This window comes from Artemia sp. Qi Xiang Cuo, chromosome 3 (genome assembly GCF_049724085.1).
Source record: "Artemia sp. Qi Xiang Cuo chromosome 3, ASM4972408v1, whole genome shotgun sequence".
Classification (NCBI taxonomy): domain Eukaryota; kingdom Metazoa; phylum Arthropoda; class Branchiopoda; order Anostraca; family Artemiidae; genus Artemia; species Artemia sp. Qi Xiang Cuo.
In genome coordinates, this window is record NC_142796.1 from 47,364,969 (window position 1) to 47,383,530 (window position 18,562).

The window sequence follows — 18,562 nt, forward strand, 5'->3', positions numbered from 1 at the left end:
GAATTCGCCTGCTGGATAAACAACAGACATTTCATTCAAGAAATTATGACAAAATTCTAAGTAAGTAACAAACTCTTTATTGTTTTTACGTCTTGGATACACGATGTAGAAATTTCATTCCAGAAATTATGAAAAAATTCTAAGTAATTAACAATCTCTTTCTTGAAGTTCCCTCCTGGATACACAATACAGAAATTTCATTAAAAAATTATAAAAAAATGGTAAGTAAGTAACAAACTCTTTATTGATTTCACCTCTTGGATACGCAATACAGATACTTCATTCAAGAAATTATGAAAAAATCACAAGTAAGTAACAAACACTTTATTGTTTTCACCTCTTGGATATATAATACGAAAATTTCATTCAATAAATTACGAAATAATTGTAAGTAAGTAACAAACTCTTTCTTCAAGTCACCTCTTCGATAGACACTACAGATACTTCATTCAAGAAATTTGGAAAAAATCGCAAGTAAGTAACCAACTCTTTATTGTTTTCAACTCTTGGATATACAATACAGAAATTTCCTTCAATAAATTATGAAAAAATTGTAAGTAAGTAACAAACTCTTTCTTGAAGTCACCTCTTGGATACACAATGCAGAAACTTCATTTAAGAAATTATGAAAAAATTGTAAGTAAGTAAGTAGAGAATCCTTTCTTTAATTCACCTCTTGGATAAACAAAAAGACATTTCATTCAAGAAATTATGACAAAATTCTAAGTAAGTAACAAACTCTTTCTTAAATTCGCCGTTTGGATGCACAATACAGAAATTTAATTCAGGAAATTATGAAAAAATTGCAAACAAACTCTTTCTTGAACTCGCTTCCTGGACATACAATACAGCAATTTCAGTTTATAAGTAATGACAAAATTGTAAGTAAGTAACACACTCTTTTTTTATTTTTGCTCCTGGATACACAATACAGATATTTCATTTATGAAATTATAAAAAAATTGTAAGTAAGCAACAAAATCTTTCTTGAATACACCTTTTAGATACACAATACGGAAATTTCATTCAAGAAATTATGAAAAAATTGCAAGTAAGTAACAAACTCTTTCTTGAATTCTCTTCCTGGATACACAATACAGACATTTCATTCAAGAAGTTATAAAAAAAATGGTAAGTAAGTAAAAAACTTTCTTGAATTCACCTCTTGGGTACACAATACGGAAATTTCTTTCAAGAAATTAGGAAAGAATTGTAAGTAAGTAAGTAACAAAATCTTTCTTGAATTCAACTCATAGAAACACAATACAGAGATTTCATCCAAGAAATTATGAAAAAATTGTAAGTAAGTAATAAACTCATTGGATACATCAGATAACATTCATAAGATCCAAGTTCTATTTATTTTGACTTTATGCATCATTACGTTGGATTTAGGTTAGACTGGTTATAGATGGCAGCACACCTGCTCAGACAAACACTCATAGTAAGAGAGACATGCAAAAAGTTGGGTTAATTCAGGTTCACTTAGAGCGGGGCCACTCTAAGTGAACCTGAATTAACCCGACTTTTTGCATGTCTCTCTCACCATAAGTTTGTGTCTGAGTGGGTATGCTGCCATCTATAACTGGTCCAACCTAAATTCAACGTAATTAAGCAAAATGTCAAAATAAATAGAACTTAGATCTTGTGTATTTTATCTGATGTATCCAATGAGTTTGTTTCTTACTTACAATTTTTTCATTATTTATTGAATGAAATCTCTGTATTGTGTATCCACGAGTTGAATTCAAGAAAGATTTTGTTACTTACTTGCTTACAATTCTTTCGTAATTTCTTGAACGAATTTTCCGTATTGTGTACCCAAGAGGTGAATTCAAGAAACAGTTTGTTACTTACTTACCATTTTTTTGTAATTTCTTGAATAAAATGTCTGTATTGTGTATCCAGGAGAAGAATTCAAGAAACAGTTTGTTACTTACTTGCAATTTTTTCATAATTTATTGAATGAAATTTCCGTATTGTGTATCCAAAAGGTATATTCAAGAAAGAGTTTGCTACTTACTTACAATTTTTTTGAATGAAATATCTGTAATTGAATGAAATAATTTTTGAATGAAATATCTGTATTGTGTATCCAGGAGGAGAATTCAAGAAAGAGTTTGTTACTTACTTAAAATTTTTTCATAATTTCTTGAGTGAAATTGCTGTATTGTCTGTCCAGGAAGCGAGTTCAAGCAAGAGTTCAAGAAACTCGCTTCCTGGACAAACAAGAGTTCAAGAAAGAGTTTGTTTGTAATTTTTTCATAATTTCCTGAATTAAATTTCTGTATTGTGCATCCAAACGGCGAATTCAAGAAAGAGTTTGTTACTTACTTAGAATTTTTTCATAATTTCTTGAATGAAATTTCTTTTTGTTTATCCAAGAGGTGAAGTCAGGAAGGAATTGTTTACTTACTTTCCTATAATTTTTTTACAGTTTCTCGAATGAAGTTTATGCATTGTGTATCCAAGACCTGACGTCCAGAAAGAGTTTGGTACTTACTAAAATTTGTATTATAAATTATTGAATGAAATTTCCGTATTGTATATCCAAGAGGTGAAAACAATAAAGAGTTTGTTACTTCTTGCAATTTTTTCATAATTTCTTGAAAGGAATATTTGCATTGTTTATCCAAGAGGTGAAACAAAAAAGAGTTTGTTACTTACTTACGAATTTTTTCATAATTTCTTGAATGAAATTTCTGTATTGTGTATCCAAGAGGGGACTTCAAGAAAGAGATTGTTACTTGCTTAGAATTTTTTCATAATTTCTTGAATGAAATTTCTGCATCGTGTATTTAAGACGTGAAAATAATAGAGTTTTTTACTTACTTAGAATTGTGTCATAATTTCTTGAATGAAATGTCTTTTTTGTTTATCCAGCAGGCGAATTCAAGAAATAATTTGCTACTTATAATTTTTTCATAATTTCTTAAATGAAATTTCTGAATTGTTTATCCAAGAGGTAACTTCAAGAAAGAGTTTGTTTTTTACTTACATTTTTTTTCATAATTTCCTGAATTAAATTTCTGTATTGTGCATCCAAACGGTTAATTAAAGAAAGAGTTTGTTACTTACTTAGAATTATGTCATAATTTCTTGAATGAAATGTCTTTTTTGTTTATCCAGCAGGCGAATTCAAGAAATAATTTGCTACTTACTTACAATTTTTTCATAATTTCTTAAATGAAATTTCTGTATTGTGTATCCAAGAGGTGACTTCAAGAAAGTTTGTTACTTACTTACATTTTTTTTCATAATTTCCTGAATTAAATTTCTGTATTGTGCATCCAAACGGTGAATTAAAGAAAGAGTTTGTTACTTACTTAGAAGTTTGTCATAATTTCTTGAACTAAATGTCTTTTTTGTTTATGCAGGTGGCGAATTCAAGGAAGAATTTGTTATTTACTTACTTACTTACAATTTTTTCATAATTTCTTAAATGAAGTTTCTGCATTGTGTATCCAAGAGGTGACTTCAAGAAACAGTTTGTTACTGATATGCGATTTTTTCATAATTTCCTGAATGAAATATCTGTACTGTGTATCTAAGAGGTGAAAACAATAAAGAGTTTGTTACCTACTTGCAATTTTTTCATAATTTATTGAATGAAATAACTACATTTATTTTTTAATATTGGTAATCGATAAGGAGTTTGTTACATACTTAAATTTTTGTTCCTAGTTTACTAAATGAAGCTATAGTGTTTTTTATCCAAAAGGTGATTTAATGAAAGATTTTTTTACCTACTAGGAATTTTTTCACTTTATCTTAAAAGGCATTTCCAAATCGTGTATCCAAGACGTGAAAACAATAAAGAGTTTGTTACTTACTTATAACTTTGTCATAATTTCTTGAATGAAATGTCTTTTTTTGTTTATCCAGGAGGCGAATTCAAGAAAGAATTTGCTACTTACTTACAATTTTTTCATAAATTCTTTAATGAAGTTTCTGAATTGTGTATCCAAGAGGTGATTTCAAGAAAGAGTTTGTTACTTACTTACAATTTTTTCATAATTTCCTGAATTAAATTTCTGTATTGTGCATCCAAACGGTGAATTCAAGAAAGAGTTTGTTACTTACTTACATTTTTTCCTAATTTCTTAAATGAAGTTTCTGCATTGTGTATCCAAGAGGTGACTTCAAGAAAGAGTTTTTTACTTACTTAAACATATTTTCATAATTTCTCGAATGAAAATTCCGTATTGCCTATCCAAGAGGGGACTTCAAGAAAGAGATTGTTACTTACTTAGAATTTTTTCATAATTTCTTGAATGAAATTTCTGTACTGTGCATGCAAACGGCGAATTCAAGAAAGAGTTTGTTACTTACTTAGAATTTTGTCATAATTTCTTGAATGAAATGTCTTTTTTGTGTATCCAAGAGGTGAAATCAATAGAGTTTGTAACTTACTTACCATTTTTTTAATAGTTTCTTGAATGAAATGTCTGTATGGTGTACCCAAGAGGAGAATTCAAGAAAGAGTTTGTTACTAACTTGCAATTTTTTCATAATTTCTTGAATGAAATTTCCGTATTGTGTATCCAAGAGGTGTATTCAAGAAAGAGTTTGTTACTTACTTACAATTTTTTTATAATTTCTTGAATGAAATATCTGTATTATGTATCCAGGAGGAGAATTCAAGAAAGAGTTTGTTACTTACTTACTATTTTTTCATAATTTCGTGAGTGAAATTGCTGTATTGTCTGTCCAGGAAGCAAGTTCAAAAAAGAGTTTGTTTACAATTTTTTTCATAATTTCCTGAATTAAATTTCTGTACTGTGCATCCAATCGGCGAATTCAAGAAAGAGTTTGTTACTTACTTAGAATTTTGTCATAATTTCTTGAATGAAATGTCTTTTTTTTTATCCAAGAGGCAAATTCAAGAAAGAATTTGTTACTTGCTTACTTACAATTTTTTTCCGAATTTCCTAAATGAAGTTCCTGCATTGTGTATCCAAGAGGTGACTGCAGGAAAGAGTTTGTTACTTACTTACAATTTTGTCATAATTTATTGAATGAAATTTCTGTATTGTATATCCAAGAGGTGAAAACAATAAAGAGTTTGTTACTTACTTGCGATTTTTTCATAATTTCTTGAATGAAGTATCTGTATTGTGTATCCAAGAGGTGAAATCAATAAAGAGTTTGTAACTTACTTACCATTTTTTTAATAATTTCTTGAATGAAATGTCTGTATTGTGTACCCAAGAGGAGAATTCAAGAAAGAGTTTGTTACTAACTTGCAATTTTTTCATAATTTCTTGAATGAAATTTCCGTATAGTGTATCCAAAGGGTGAAATCAGGAAAGAGTTTATTACTTACGTACAATTTTTTTATAATTTCTTGAGTGAAATTTCTTTAGTGTGTACATAGCAGGTGAAATAAAAAAAGAGTGTTCTAATTACTTACAATTTTTCAATTGCTTTGTGACTTACAGTAGAATGATATCTTTCCGAAAGGTGAATACAAGAAAGAGTTGGTTTATAATTTTTTTCATAACTTTCTGAATTCAATTTACTTAGTGTCCATCCTAGTGATGAAATCAAGAAACGGTTTTTTACTTACTTAGAATTTTTTCATAATTTCTTGAATGAGATGTCTTTTTGTTTATACAAGGGGCGAATTCAAGAAAGAATTTTTTACTTACTTACTTACAATTTTTTTCAGAATTTCTTAAATGAAGTTCCTGCATTGTGTATCCAAGAGGTGACTGCAGGAAAGAGTTTGTTACTTACTTACAATTTTGTCATAATTTATTGAATGAAATTTCTGTATTGTATATCCAAGAGGTGAAAACAATAAAGAGTTTGCCACTCACTAACGATTCTTTCATAATTTATTGAATGAAGTATCTGTATTTTGCAATCAAAAGTAGAAGTCAATAAATAGTTTGTTACTTAGTAACAAATATTTTCATAACTTCTTGAATGAAATTTCCGTATTGTCTATCACAGAGGTGGTTTAAAGAAAGAGATTGTTACTTACTTAAATTTTTTTCATAATTTCTTGAATGAAATTTCTGCATCGTGTATCTAAGACGTGAAAACAATAAAGACTTAGAATTGTGTGATAATTTCTTGAATTAATTGTCTATTTGTTTATCCAGAATGCGAGTAAAGTAAATAATTGGATAGTTACTTACAATCTTGTCATAATTTCTTAAACGCAATTTCTCCTTTTTGTATCCAAGAGTTGATTTCAAGGAAGAGTTTTTTACTTACTTACAATTTTTTCATAATTTTCTTAATGAAATTTCTGCTTCGTGTATTTAAGAGGTGAAAACAATAAAGAGTTTGTTACTTACTTAGAATTTTGTCATTATTTCTTGAATGAAATGTTTTTTTATTTATCCAGCAGGCGAATTCAAGAAATAATTTGCTACTTACTTACAATTTTTTCATAATTTCTTAAATGAAATTTCTGCATTGTGTATCCAAGAGGTGACTTCAAGAAAGAGTTTGTAACAGAAATTATTCCGTTTATGAAGGGGGATGTCCCCTCCTCAACGCTTCGCTCTTTAGGCTAAAGTTTTTTTTATTGTTTAAAAAAATAGAGTTGTGAGAAAGTCAAACTTTAGCGTAAAGAGCGAGAAGTTGAGGAGATGACATCCCCCTTCATAAACGGAATAATTTCTGTTCGTTTTAAGTTTTAACGTCGTTCATTACTTTCAGTTAAAAAAAGAACTTATTTTTCTAGTTTAATTTCTGAGCGCTTTTGAATAAATCATGCTTTTGAAATCGGCTCACCGTCCATGAATAATTAAAACAAAATTTGCATATTAATTTTAATTTTATTTGGTTAAATGGCTTCCTCAAAAGTCGTTAAATTTTATTTACGAACGTTTTAATTAGTAATATATATATATACGTAACTTACGAATTAACTTACGTAACGAACTTCTATATCCCTAGATTTTTAATACGTATTAATTTAAATAACTTTTTCCACAAAATAAGTTTTTTAAAGAAAAGTAAAGAACTCCATTAAACAAAAAATGAGCAAAAATAAAATCAAATAATGTACCAAGCATGAAACTACCACAAATCAGCATCGATAAATAAATGAAACCCAAAATGAACAGAAATTACAATAATTAACCGAGTCAAACTCAAAAGGGGCAGAAATTAACATAATTTGGGTGCAAAACCACTAAGTCTTTCCAAGGCCAGAACAAAATTTGCACTTTACTGAAAAAATATAAATGTTTTTATTTTCATAACTATAATAAATCAAATAATATAAACATTTTGATTACTAAATATCAGTATATGTATATTAAAATGACACTGCACATTCATTTGTTTTTTTTAGTAAAGTGCAGATTTTGCTCTGGCCTTGGGAAGGCATAGGGGTTTTGCGCCCAACTTATGTTAATTTCTGCTCGTTTTAAGTTTGACTCGGTTAATTATTGTAATTTCTGCAAACGTCTGTATACTTCCCAATAACCAATAACATATGTTAACATTGGGTAAAGTTCATAACTTTCAGCGCTCCCCCCGGGGACTTCGGGGGATTAAGTCATCCTAAAAGACACTGTTATCATATTTTCGACCATGCTGAACAAAATGGCTATCTCAAACTTTTGATCGGGTGACTTTGGGAAAAAATGAGCGTGGGAGGGGCCCTAGTTGCCCTCCATTTTTTGGTCACTTAAAAAGGGCACTAGAACTTTTAATTTCCGTTCCAGCGAGCCCTCCCACGATATTCTAGGACAATTTGGTCAATAAGATCACCCCTGGGGGAAAAAAACAAAAAAACAAATAAACACGCATCCGCGATCTTTCTTCTGGCCAAAAATGCAAAATTCCACATTTTTGTAGATAGGTACTTGAACCCTCTACAGTAGGGTTCTCTGATACGCTGAATATGATGGTGTGATTTCATAAAGGTTCTATAACTTTTATGGGGTCTTTCCCCCTTTTTTCTAAAATCAGCCAAATTTTCTCAGGCACGTAACTTTCAATGGGTAAGACTAAACTTGATGAAACTTATATATTTGAAATCAGCATTAAAATCTGATTCGTTTGATGTTTCTATTGGTATCAAAATTCCGTTTTTTAGAGTTTCGGTTACCACTGAGCCGGGTCGCTCTTTACTTACAGTTCGTTACCACGAACTGTTTGATTAGTGGCATTACTATTAGTGGGATACGTAATGATGTAATTAATGGGATAACTAGCATGGGTGCCGCCCGGAGTGAAGTCTAAAATTGCCATCCCATTTCTAAATCTAATAAGAAACCATTCTCCCTCCATGCCTTGAAACGGACCATTTTAGAAAATGATAAGGATAACAATAACACTATTCAACCGCATAGATTTTTTTTTTAATGCTACTTAGAACAGAGTGGAACCATAAATACAATTAATAATACATAATAAATGGCTGGATTACGTCCATGATGCTCTAGGATGAAAATAAATTAATACTGTGAACTCCAGGTTTGTAAATCCCTGTGATCGCGGTTTCGGAGGCGTAGTCTCCATCGTCAACCTTGGCTAATACTGGCATATTCTTCTCTGTTGACAATATCACAAAGCTTGGCGAGGAGAGCTTGAGGAGGGAAGGCGTCAGGACATCGACACGTCAGGACCACTAACGTCAGGACATCGAAAAAATTAGTCATAACATGGACAAAAAGATTATTAGAACCACTAACCGTCAGGACATCGACAGTCATAACATCGACACGTCAGTTCATCAACAGTCACAATAGCTACCCATCAGAATGTCGACAGTCATAACATCGAAACATCAGGACATCGACAAAATCCGTCATAACATTTAAAATTTTAAAACTTTATTTTTGTGGGTTTAGGGGGGGAAAGGTACCTAAGTTAGGTTAGGTTACGTATTTAATATGCTATGCTTTACCCCCACCCCCCTAATGTGCTAATATATAGCCGAAATTTGTTTTTAAACTATTATATAACTTATTACTATTATATAAACTTATATAGACATTCTGAACTAGTGTTAGGATTTAACACTGAGTGCATAGGCCCACTGAGTCAACTACGCTAGTGTATACTCTGGTTTTATGATTGAACCTTACTCTAGTTTCAAAACAGATGCTTCTATCAGCCAAAAGACTTGACGGATTTTGTCGATGTCCTGACGTGTCGATGTTATGACTGTCGATGTTCTGACGGGTAGCGATTGTGACTGTCGATGTTATGACTGTCGACGTTCTGACGGTTAGTGGTTCTGACGGATTTACCTTGTCGACGAAATGACGTTTAGTCCTTGTGACGGTTAGATGAAATGGCAGAACCCCTGTTTCTACCGTATCACATTCAACTTTAGTACCAACAATTTCCACATTTGTATACAGACCACGATTTATAACGATAATTTCTAACGGTTGTTACGATGTCTTCACAAATCAGACCTCGATCTTTCGTGGTCTTACTATACTTCAGAAGAGACTCTTGACCCTTTTTGTTCTTCTGTTCTCTCCGTGCCATCCCTGGAAAGTCCTACTCGGAGCATTTCTCACCCCCTCCCTAGTTACGCCACTGATCACCATCATGGACGAGACAAATCGGACACATTTTGTTCTAGAGGAGGGACATTCTGAACTAGTGTTAGGATTTAACACTGAGTACATAGGGCCTATGTCAACTACGAAAGTGTATACTCTGGTTTTATGATCGAATCTTACTCTAGTTTCAAAACAGATGCTTCTATCAGCCAAAAGACTTGCCTAAGTTAGAAGTTAGAAAGTTAGAAGTTGCCTAAGGAAGACATAACGGTCTTACGGGCCGCGCACCATTTCATGTAAGGGGGATAAAGAGTACAACTCATTCTCCAAATAATGATTGGAAATTTTGTTACACTTTTTAGACTTCAGCAATTTTTATAGCCATTGCGCAGATCATTTCCATGCTTTTTGCCTCAACAATACGCACTTCAGTCACAGAGAAATAAAAAGTTTCCTTTAAAAAATGTTATTGCGAAAAAATTACATTTTTGAATTGGCTTAAGATCATAGGCAGCGCGACAGCGCTGCCTAAGTAAAGAACGATGTGGGCACAATGTATTATTTTTTTTCCTCCATATCCGGGCACTTCGTAAAGAAGGAGTTGTCGTAGAAACTTCGAAAAGGGCTCATTCGATTGGAAATTGGAGTGGCTAGTGTCCTTTTTAATAGTCGAAAGTGATTGGAGGGCAGCTAGCCCCCTCCCCATGCACATCAATCCCCAAAACACATCCAATCAAAATTTTGAGATAGCCATTTTGTTCAGCGTAATTGATTTCCAGATAGAAAATATGTTTTTGAGGAGGACACTCCCCCACAACCCTCAGGGCAAGGGTTGTAAGTTGTGCCCTGGGTGCATATAAGTTTTTTATAGAAGGTGTTGTCGTAGAAACATCAAAACAGGCTCATTCAATTGGAAATTCAAAGGGCTATTGCCCTTTTTAATAGTCAAAAGTAATTGGAGGGCAACTAGCCCCCCCCAACGCCCATCATTCCCCCAAACACATCCAATCAAATTTTGAGATAGCCATTTTGTGCAGCGTAGTTGGTTTCCAGATAGAAAATATATTTTGAGGAGGAAACTCCCCCAAAACCCTCAGGGCAAGTGTTTTAAGTTATGCCATGGGGGCATATAAGGTTTTTATAGAAGGCGTTGTCCTAGAAACTTCAAAACAGGCTCATTCGATTGGAAATACAAAGGGCTGTTGACCTTTTTAATAGTCAAAAGTCATTGGAGGGCAACTTGCCCCCCCACGCCCATCATTCCCCCAAACACATCCAATCAAAATTTTGAGATAGCAATTTTGTTCAGAGTAGTTGATTTCCAGATAGAAAATGTGCTTTTGAGGAGGACCCTCCCCCAAAACCCTCAGGGCAAGGGTTTTAAATTATGCCCTGGGGGCATATACGATTTTTATAGAAGGCGTTGTCGTAGAAACTTCAAAAGGGGCTCATTCGATTGAGCTAGTGCCCTTTTTAATAGTCGAAAGTGATTGGAGGGAAACTAGCGCCCCCCCTCCCCTACACCCATCATTGCCCCAAACACATCCAATCAAAATTTTGAGATAGCCATTTTGTTCAACTTTGTTGATTTCCAGATAGAAAATATTTTTTGAGGAGGACACTCCCCCACAACCCTCAGGGCAAGGGTTTTAAGTTATACCCTGGGGGCATATAAGGTTTTTATAGAAGGCGTTTTCGTAGAAACTTCAGAACAGGCTAATTCAATTGGAAATTCAAAGGGCTAGTGCCCTTTTTAATAGTCAAAAGTGAATTGGAGGGCAACTAGCCCAGCCCTACGCCCATCATTTCCCCAAACACATCCAATAAAAATTTTGAGATAGCCATTTTGTTCAGCATAGATGATTTCCGGATAGAAAATATGTTTTGAGGAGGACACACCCCCACAACCCTCAGGGCAGGGGTTTTAAGTTACGCCATGGGGGCATAAAAGGTTTTTATAGAAGGCGTTGTCCTAGAAACTTCAAAATAGGCTCATTCGATTGTAAATTCAAAGGGCTATTGCCCTTTTTAATAGTCGAAAGTGATTGTAGGGCAACTTGCCCCCCCACGCCCATCATTCCCCCAACCACATCAAATCAAAATTTTGAGATAGCCATTTTGTTCAGCGTAGTTGATTTCCAGATAGAAAATATGTTTTTGAGGAGGACAAACACCCACAACCCTCAGGGCAAGGGTTTTACGTTATGTCCTGGGGGCATAGAAGATTTTTATTGAAGGCGTTGTCGTAGAAACTTCAAAACAGGCTCATTCGATTGGAAATTCAAAGAGCTAGTGCCCTTTTTAATAGTCGAAAGTGATTGGAGGGCAACTAGCCCCCCTCCCCCACGTCCATCATTCCCCCAAAAGCATCCAATCAAAATTTTTAGATAGCCAATTTTTTTCAGCGTAGTTGATTTCCAGATAGAAAATATGTTTTTAAGGAGGACACTCCCCCACAACCCTCAGGGTAAGGGTCTTAAGTTATGCCTTGGGGGTATTTAAGGTTTTATAGAAGGTGTTGTCTTTGAAACTTCAAAAGGGGCTAATCCAATTGGAAATTCAAAAGATTAGTGCCCTTTTTAATAGTCGAAAGTGATTGAAGGGCAACTTCCCCCCCCCTAACGCCCATCATTCCCCCAAACACATCCAATCAAAATTTTTTACATAGTCATTTTGTTCAGCGTTGTTGATTTCCAGATAGAAAATATGTTTTTGAGGGGGACACTCCCCCACAACCCTCAGGGCAAGGGTTTTAAATTATGCCCTGGGGGCATATAAGGTTTTTTATAGAAGGCGTTGTCGTAGAAACTTCAAAACAGGCTCATTCGATTGGAAATTCAAAGGGCTAGTAACCTTTTTAATAGTAGAAAGGGATTGGAGAGCAACAAGTCCCCCCAAGCCCATCATTCCCCCAAACACTTCCAATGAAAATTTTGAGATAGCCATTTTGTTCAGCGTAGTTGACTTCCAAATAGAAAATGTGTTTTTGAGGAGGACACTCCCCCACAACCCTCAGGGCAAGGGTTTTAAGTTATGCCTTGGGGGCATATAAGGTTTTATAGAAGACGTTGTCGTAGAAACTTCAAAAAAGGCCCATTTGATTGGAAATTCAAAGGGCTAGTTTCCTTTTCAATAGTCAAAAGTGATTGGAGGGCAACTAGCCCCCCCCCCCCAACGCCCAACATTCCCCCAAACACATCCAATCAAAATTTTAAGAATGTCATTTTGTTCAGCGTAGTTGATTTCCAGATAAGAAATATATTTTTGAGGAGGATACTCCCCCAGAGCCCTCAGGGCAAGGGTTTTAAGTTATGCCCTGGTGGCATATAAGGTTTTTGTAGAAGGCGTTGTCGTAGAAAATTCAAAAAAAGCTCATTCGACTGAAAATTCAAAGGGCTAGTGCCCCTTTTAATAGTCGAAAGTGATTGGAGGGCAACTACCCCCCCCCCCCCAATGCCCATCATTCCCCCAAACACATCCAATAAAATTTTTGAGATAGCCGATTTGTTCAGCGTAGTTGCTTTCCAGATAGGAAATATGTTTTTGAGGAGGACATTCCCCCACAGCCCTCAGGGCTAGGGTTTTAGGTTATGCCCTGGGGGCATATACGGTTTTTATTTAAATCTTTGTCGTAGAAACTTGAAAAAGTGTTAATCTGATTTGAAAATCAAGGGCTAGTACCCTTTTTAATAGTCGAAAGTGATTAGTGATATTTTTTGTTGTTGTTGTTTTTTAGACCAGGGCACTTCGTATCGAAGGAGTTGTCGTGGCAACTTCGAAAAGGGCTCATTCGATTAAAAATAGAAAGGCTGATGCCCTTTTTATTGGTCGAAAGTGATTGGAGGGCAACTAATCCCCCGTCCACTCCCACCCTCCCATTTGCCCATTATGTTTAAAAACTAAATGTTGCCTTAAGATTAAATCAAAATGCACTGTAATAATGCTAATTCTCAATAAGGCATCTCAGCACTATCCCAAGAACTACTGAGGGCATTATGTTCAAGCTTTCGGCGCTACTTCTGCTCTTAAAATTTAACCAAATTAAAATAGCGTAAGTGTATCAAAGCTACCAAAGAAATTAAACAGATTTTTTTGCGAATGGTATCAAGTTTTCTATTTCAGGTCAACTAGAAGAGGTATGAAACTAAATAAAACACTACTATTTGTGTCCAGATTTTTAAAAGGGTGTATGTTGTTAAAAATTGCCGAAAATGTTTCTCCAGCATACAAATAGCAGGCCAAACTATTAAGTCTTAAAAAAACGAAAAGATTTTTTTTCCCTCAAAAGACTATGTCAATATAAAATGAACAGAAATAAATTTAAAAAACATATTCCCCAAGATGGGTTTTCTAAAGAAAAGTAAAGAACTCCATTTAACCAAAAATGAGCAAAAATAAAATCAAATAATCTACCAAGCATGAAACTACCACAAATCAGCATCGATAAATAAATGAAACCCAAAACGAACAGAAATTACAATAAATAGCCGAGTCGAACTCAAAACGAACAGAAATTGACATAAGTTGGGCGCAAAACCCCTATGCCTTCCCAAAGCCAGAACAAAATTTGCACTTCACTGAAAAAATACAAATGAATGTGCATTGTCAGTTTAATATACATATACTGATATTTAGTAATCAAAATGTTAATATTATTTGATTTATTAAAGTTATATAAGTAAAAATATTTATATTTTTCCAGTAAAATGCAAATTTTGCTCTGGCCTTGGGAAGGAATAGGGGTTTTGCGCCCAACTTATGTTAATTTCTGCTCGTTTTGAGTTTGACTCGGTTATTTATTGTAATTTCTGTTCGTTTTGGGTTTCATTTATTTATCGATACAGATTTGTGGTAGTTTCACGCTTGGTAGATTATTTGATTTTATTTTTGCTCTTTTTTTTAATGGAGTTCTTTACTTTCTTTGAAAAACTTATTATGTGGAAAAAGTTTTTTTAATTAATTTCATACAAAAACAATAATAATCAGCTTTTGAAGAACACACTTTCATTAAAGTCTAGTAAGTTTTAAAAGACAAATAGTTATTTAATGGTTATAACACACAATTGGTAATTAAATGGCAAAGTCGTTTGGTAATTAACTACGACTTGAAATCCACAGAAACACACTTAATATTGTATAATTTTGTTTTTCGTACACAGTTTTTGTCAAAAGTAACCATGAAATCTGCAATTCCATAATTTTGTTATCGACATAAATGAAACTCAATAGGACAAAAAGGCGTATAAAAGCAGAAAAAAATATTCAAAAAGCATTTACTACAACTTTGCAAAAATAGGTTAAATTTTTTATTAAACCTACTGACAGTATACTCGCTTGTGAAATACATGTAAAATACTCACTTGGCTTCAAGGTACCCCTTAAATACCGTCACAAGTTTGTTTTCAGATCTGAAGATTGATGATTGGCTGAAAGTAACCGAATTCTCACAGAAAGTTAGTAGAAAGTTAGAATTCTCCACATTTGCTAAATCAGGGAGATTATAATGGAATCACAAATTGCTTTTTAACAGTAAATACAAATACAGCTACCATACAGTGCTTTCACTGCTACTATTACTACTACTAGCAACTCAATGCAGCACCAAGCCATCTCAGGCCAACACGGCTACGTATGCTCCTCGTCCATCCCCATCTATTCAAAGCCTCCCTCTTTACACCTTTCCAAAAAGTTCTCATTTCCCATAGATCTTTCCTTACCATATTCTCTCACCTTTTACTATCCCGGAAGAGGTTAAGATTAAAATTAGGTTCTAAGAAATTAGGTTCAAAAAGAAAATTAGGTTCTCAGAAATCTCTGGTGCTTAAATTAGCTGAAAAAAAAGAAGAAATAGATAATTTCAGGTCTTAAAATTTAATTAAGGTAAAAAAAAAATACAAACAGAAAATGCCTTCAAATCGGGATTGTCATAAAAAGTTAATTTCAATAATCCAAGATGCACCAGAGCAGTAAATAAATAACCCATACAGGCAACCTAAAGGCTCTCCATCAAATGTTCACTATCATATTCAGGACTGCAACAACTTCACGGGGACCACAGTTCCCCTCAAATCTTCAGTCTTCGAAATTTAAACTAAACTTTTTTTTAACAATACTATCTCAATAACCATAAAAACTGAACATGCTGGCGGGAATCTAGTTTAAATAAGGTACATGAAACCAACCTTTTTTCCCAGAATTTCATCAAAATTTCCCGAATTTCCCCTTCCACTTTCCCAGAATTTCCCCAAAAGAAAATTGGGTTCTCCAACTCTTCCCAAAAATTAATGTTAATTAAAATGTACGATTTATATATCCTGTTAACGTTTGTCATTTACGAACGTTAATTTCCATTGAGATTTCAGATAACCTAATTTTCTTTTGGGGATATACAGAAAAATCCCAAAAATTTGAGGATAGTGGAAGGACTGCTTTCATATCACGCAACATACCCTTAATGCTTCCATTGATTACCAGTTTGCCAACTGTAAAAGAACCATCGCAAGTAGGCAACAATAGCGTCAGTGTCCACGTTACTCCACACAATATAACTAAAAAAACAACAACATAGTTTTACAATGAAAAAAACTTACCTTTTCTTTGACTAGACAATTGATCCACTAACATCATAAAAATGAAACCAAAGACGAGCGATGCTCCAATATAGATATGTAAATTTGGATTCCTATTCTCAGGATCTTGACCCACAACAGTAACTCCTGGCGGAAGAGTAGCAATCTTCAATTCTATTCAAAACATATAAAACAATAAAAACAAATATACTGTAACAAGTACACATAAATCATGTTTGAATCTTAAATAAATTGAAATGTGACCCCCTTTACACAGCTTTTGTAAAAATTAATCATTTATTGAATAGAAAAATAAACACAACAACAAAACGAAGGTCCTTGTGTGTTCTTCTGCAACATAAAGCATAGCAGACCACAGATATCACAAGAAATCCCTCCAAGAAGGGGAAGAGGAATGAGCCTAAAAAATATTTCCAAAGGGAGGGGTCAAATGTCACACAGAGGCAGTTTCCGTATTATATATATATATATATATATATATATATATATATATATATATATATATATATATATATATATATATATATATATATATATATATATATATATATATATATATATATATATATATATATATATATATATATATATATATATATATATATATATATATATATATATATATATATTGATCTTCCCAAAGGGACGGGGTAAAAATTTGGTCAGGTCCCCCTTGCATAGGCAACAATGGTCGACACAAATTGTTAACAGTACACACAAATTTCACTCAAACAAATCTAAAGACAAAAATGTTAAAGAAGAAAATAGGGAGTGACACCGTTTTAAAAGCTTTCAAGATGTTAAACCAGGTGTTGAAAAACTATAATGTGTTGATCCCATTCACAATATGGATACAACATTTTTTCTATTGATGGGACACGAGATGGGAGAGGGTTGAGAGTTGAAGGAAGCATGCTGTAAGCTGGATATCCAAGCTTGTTTGAACTCTACAATTTTCATTTTCCAGGGTACTTTCCAGTTTTCTAATCCATTGTATTCCAGAAATGACACCAAAAATCGGCAATTTGTACTCTCATCTGGCACACAAACGGGACACTATCAGTACCAATTTATAATAAGTACACGACAATTAGCCCTACTTTCTTACTTGAACTAGATTTTCTTACTTTGACTGGAAATAGACACTGCCCCACCTCGCCCAATATACAGAATTTTCCTAGCAGAAGTTATCCATGAGGCACAGTCCATTGCAACGCTTCGATAATAGTACATCCAGTCACTGTCTCACAGCCGGCTGACGAGGCGAAGGCCTCCAAAAAACCCTGTGTTATTTTTCACCAGTTAACGCCATTTTTTCCAGATTCCAGGTCACATTTGCAGTTTTCATGAGACTAGGCTTTAAAAGTGGATTTAGAGACGCATCGCTCGTCATGACGGTGTAAACATAGGCCCAGCCATTAAAGGTGTCGTCTCTTTACAAATTCATAGATTATGTGCTGTTGTTTAGAGCTCTCACTGATTTCCTTTTTGAATATTTGCTCATAGCATTGGAGAATTAGCATTCGCTCTCATACAACAACTTCTCGTTCTCTCTATGATCATTTGTTCCATTTTATGAACCCATGAAAAAAAGAGGGAAAAAGTAAGAAGGAGAAGGAAAAAAGATACATCAGTGCTAAGGGAAAAAGCTACCTATCCAAAGATGTGGTTTTCCTTATTTCATAGATGGAGGACTGCAAATCTCCAGTTAAGCTTCTCAACGATGGAAATTTCAATGGTGTGCCTTTTTTTATTTTACGTCACGTCTAAGGTGTTACAGGTTCTTCCAGTTATATCAGTTATTATGGACCTTGACTTGCTTTTTGCTAAGTTTCAATCATCACTACGACCATGATTTTCAAAATTCGTTTCGTGATAAGAAAAATTACTGTTATGTTGAATCTGAATAGAAAATCATTGCACCTGAAACAGTGTCAATTAGGCAAGCATTCTCACAAGACAGTTTCTTTGAAAACATGCTAATTTTTGTATGATATTTCAGTTTCCTGTTAGCACTTGAAATGAAGGAAAAAGGGAGACACATCCTTGCTACTTACTGAATAACGTAATTTTCAATATTCTTTCAGATAGCGGATTGTCGAATTTTCGACAATAGCAATTTAAGTAGCTTTGACAGTTCTAATAAAATTGATTATTTCTAAATGAACATTACACAAAAAATTGTTTTATTAGAGAGTTTCACTGAACTTTTTTTTTCATATTTCTGTTAGAAGGGGCAATAGTATGATTTTGCCTAGGTTGCAACTACTACTGTAAACATGAAATGAATAATATATATACATATTTTTTTAAATAAAATTTGTTTTCATAATGAACAAAATATTTTTTTCTTTCGAGAATCTATGAATATAAGTAAAAGCGAGGAGCAAAAAACGGATTGGGATTTACATAATATAGAAATCAAATCGATCAAAGTTATAAATGGGTAAATGAAAAAAAATCGGTGAGTTGAGGAAAACAAGC

The 18,562-nt window shown here is 33.5% G+C and overlaps 1 protein-coding gene across 1 annotated transcript in view; it reads right to left on the reverse strand.

The window, feature by feature from the left end:
* Positions 1 to 18,562, reverse strand: part of Zip102B (Zinc/iron regulated transporter-related protein 102B) — a 128,747-nt gene that overhangs the window by 70,107 nt on the left and 40,078 nt on the right. The window contains exon 3 of the mRNA XM_089086970.1: positions 16,079 to 16,231. Coding sequence (XP_088943096.1) covers positions 16,079 to 16,231 — 153 coding nt within the window. The remainder of the gene's footprint in view (positions 1 to 16,078; positions 16,232 to 18,562) is intronic.